Consider the following 2,500-nt stretch of genomic DNA (forward strand, 5'->3'; position numbering starts at 1 on the left):
GATTTGATTTGGTAAGATTTATTTACAGAACAGTGTACATGCCCTGTAAAAAGCCAGGGTAAGATGCTACAGCATCTATCCAAACTGGCTATGCTTATATTTATGTAAAGGGCTATTAGTCAAACATTAGTAATACATGCCTGAAGGGCTGTCATTATGATTATATTATACACATATCATCTAGTTAGTAAAAAACCTTTTATATCCCTAATCATATCAAAGACAAGACCAGTGCCTATGATAAAATTAATATAATCAATAAATGCTGGTCTGTGAACAGTGCTATTTGATTGATAGGATGCAGTTTTTGAGCAGCAGAGTAAGTAATGTGTAAGATTATGCAACTTGGGTGCCTTACACATTTTGCAGTGGTGATGTGTAACTGGGTTTGCATCCAAAACTGCATCCTGTACATAATGCATAGTGTATTGACATACTATGTGTACCCTGGTTAGTGTAACCTGCTGTCTCAGAGACAATCCAGCATAGACTTGGTATGGTTTGTTAGCATCACATGAGAGGGAGAGGGAGAGAGAGAAGGAGAGAGAGAAAAGAAAAAAAGGGAGAGAGAGAGAGAGAGAGAGAGAGAGAGAGAGAGAGAGAGAGAGAGAGAGAGAGAGAGAGAGAGAGAGAGAGAGAGAGAGAGAGAGAGAGAGAGAGAGAGAGAGAGAGAAGGCGGGAGAGAGAGAGAGAGAGAAGGCGGGAGAAAGAGAGAGAGAAGGCGAGAGAAAGAGAGAGAGAGAAGGCGAGAGAGAGAGAGAGAGAGAGAAGGCGAGGGAGAGAGAGAGAGAGAGAGAGGGTGAGAGAGAGAGAGGGAGAGAGAGGGCGGGAGAGAGAGAGAGAGAAGGCAGGAGAGAGAGAGAGAGAGAGAGAAGGCGGGAGAGAGAGAGAGAGAGAAGGCGGGAGAGAGAGAGAGAGAGAAGGCGGGAGAGAGAGAGAGAGAGAAGGCGGGGGTGAGAGAGAGAGAGAAGGCGGGAGAGAGAGAGAGAGAGAAGGCGGGAGAGAGAGAGAAGGCGGGAGAGAGAGAGAGAGAGAAGGCGGGAGAGAGAGAGAGAGAAGGCGAGAGAGAGAGAGAGAGAAGGCGAGAGAGAGAGAGAGAGAAGGCGGGAGAGAGAGAGAGAGAAGGCGGGAGAGAGAGAGAAGGCGGGAGAGAGAGAGAGAGAGAAGGCGGGAGAGAGAGAGAGAGAAGGCGGGAGAGAGAGAGAGAGAAGGCGAGAGAGGGAGAGAGAGAAGGCGGGAGAGAGAGAGAGAGAAGGCGGGAGAGAGAGAGAAGACAACTGTAGTATGAAAATCAGGTAACTGACATTTTTCTCTCCCTTTGTTCCTCAGGTGTTGTTCCTCATCCTAGCCTTCATCGAGAACCTGGTCCTCCTCTCTTTGGGGATAGTCGGCCTCGACAAGGAGAAATATGACTCCACCTTCATCATCATCTCAGCAGTGGTGTGTGCACTCAGCTATCTCATCGGTGTCATACTACATGCTGTTTATTATAGGTAGGGTGTTGTGTGCATTTTTTCTTTTTATTGTATCTCTGTATTGCTGGTGTTATAATTATCAACATTTTTATCATTATTATTACGATTAGTAGGAATATCGTCTTTAATATTTTTAATAGTAGCTTTGTAGTACTGATGTACATGTAATTAATGCAACAATCTCTATCACTCTTGTATCCCCTGCTCTCCCTTTCCTACACTCCCTTCCCTGTGACCTTCCTCTCCCTTCTTGACATTTCCTTTCCCTCCACAGCTGCTTTGGACATCCCTGGGTGGACATCAATGGGCCATCTCTGACCCATGACCGAGATGAAGGTGTGCTGGTGCTGGCTTATTACCGCCAGGGGCAGATCTCCAAATGGTCGTTCCACTCCTGCTGCACAGTTGTCCACCACAATGAGCTGCCCACAGACAACATCTACCGCCAGGACTTGCAGATCAATGGCAAGGATCGACAGGTCAAAGACTTATAATAAATCCATAGTTGTTGTTGCTACTGCTGCTGCTGAAGGAGGAGGAGTAGGAGTAGGAGGAGAAGGAGGTGGTTGGAGTCTTGTTGACCTCGCCTTTTACATGAAAAAGGGATTGAGGTTGTTTCTCCTTCCATGTTTTTTTTTTTTTTTTGCCTTGACATTATTTTATTTTGACTTTGTGTTTAACTGTTTCTGTCAAGGAAGTCGCTTTTGTTATGAGTGAGGTGGCACAGTGCAGGAGAATCTGTTTCTGTTTCTATCAATTTATTATTTGTTTTGTTTAGCTTATTGTTATTGGTTTTAGCTTTGTGTATTTTGTTTTATTTATTTTTTTCTTATGTTCTTTCATATACTAAGGCTTCAGTCTTTCAATGAAGTGACTCATTAAGGGTGCCAGGTGCCCCAGATTACTGTGAATAATATTTGAATGACTGTAGAAGAAAACTTGGATGCTCATTTACCTCTGTTGGCAACAGTTTAGCATAAGTAGACTTTTCGAAGTAGACAGTACTTACTTCATTGTAAAGCTAA

The 2,500-nt window shown here is 44.2% G+C and overlaps 1 protein-coding gene across 5 annotated transcripts in view; it reads left to right on the plus strand.

Annotated features, from left to right (window-relative positions):
- The window catches only part of LOC113808374 (uncharacterized), a 43,460-nt gene that overhangs the window by 38,414 nt on the left and 2,546 nt on the right, over positions 1-2,500 (plus strand). For 3 of the 5 annotated variants that reach the window (XM_027359782.2, XM_027359780.2, XM_027359783.2), the window contains exons 18-19: positions 1,330-1,493; positions 1,750-1,954. In XM_027359782.2, coding sequence (XP_027215583.1) covers positions 1,330-1,493; positions 1,750-1,954 — 369 coding nt within the window. Of the gene's footprint in view, positions 1-1,329; positions 1,494-1,749; positions 2,413-2,500 lie in introns of those variants that run through there. The other 2 variants (XM_027359784.2, XM_027359785.2) reach the window with 1 other exon arrangement.

Source organism: Penaeus vannamei, chromosome 15 (assembly GCF_042767895.1).
Source record: "Penaeus vannamei isolate JL-2024 chromosome 15, ASM4276789v1, whole genome shotgun sequence".
NCBI lineage: Eukaryota > Metazoa > Arthropoda > Malacostraca > Decapoda > Penaeidae > Penaeus > Penaeus vannamei.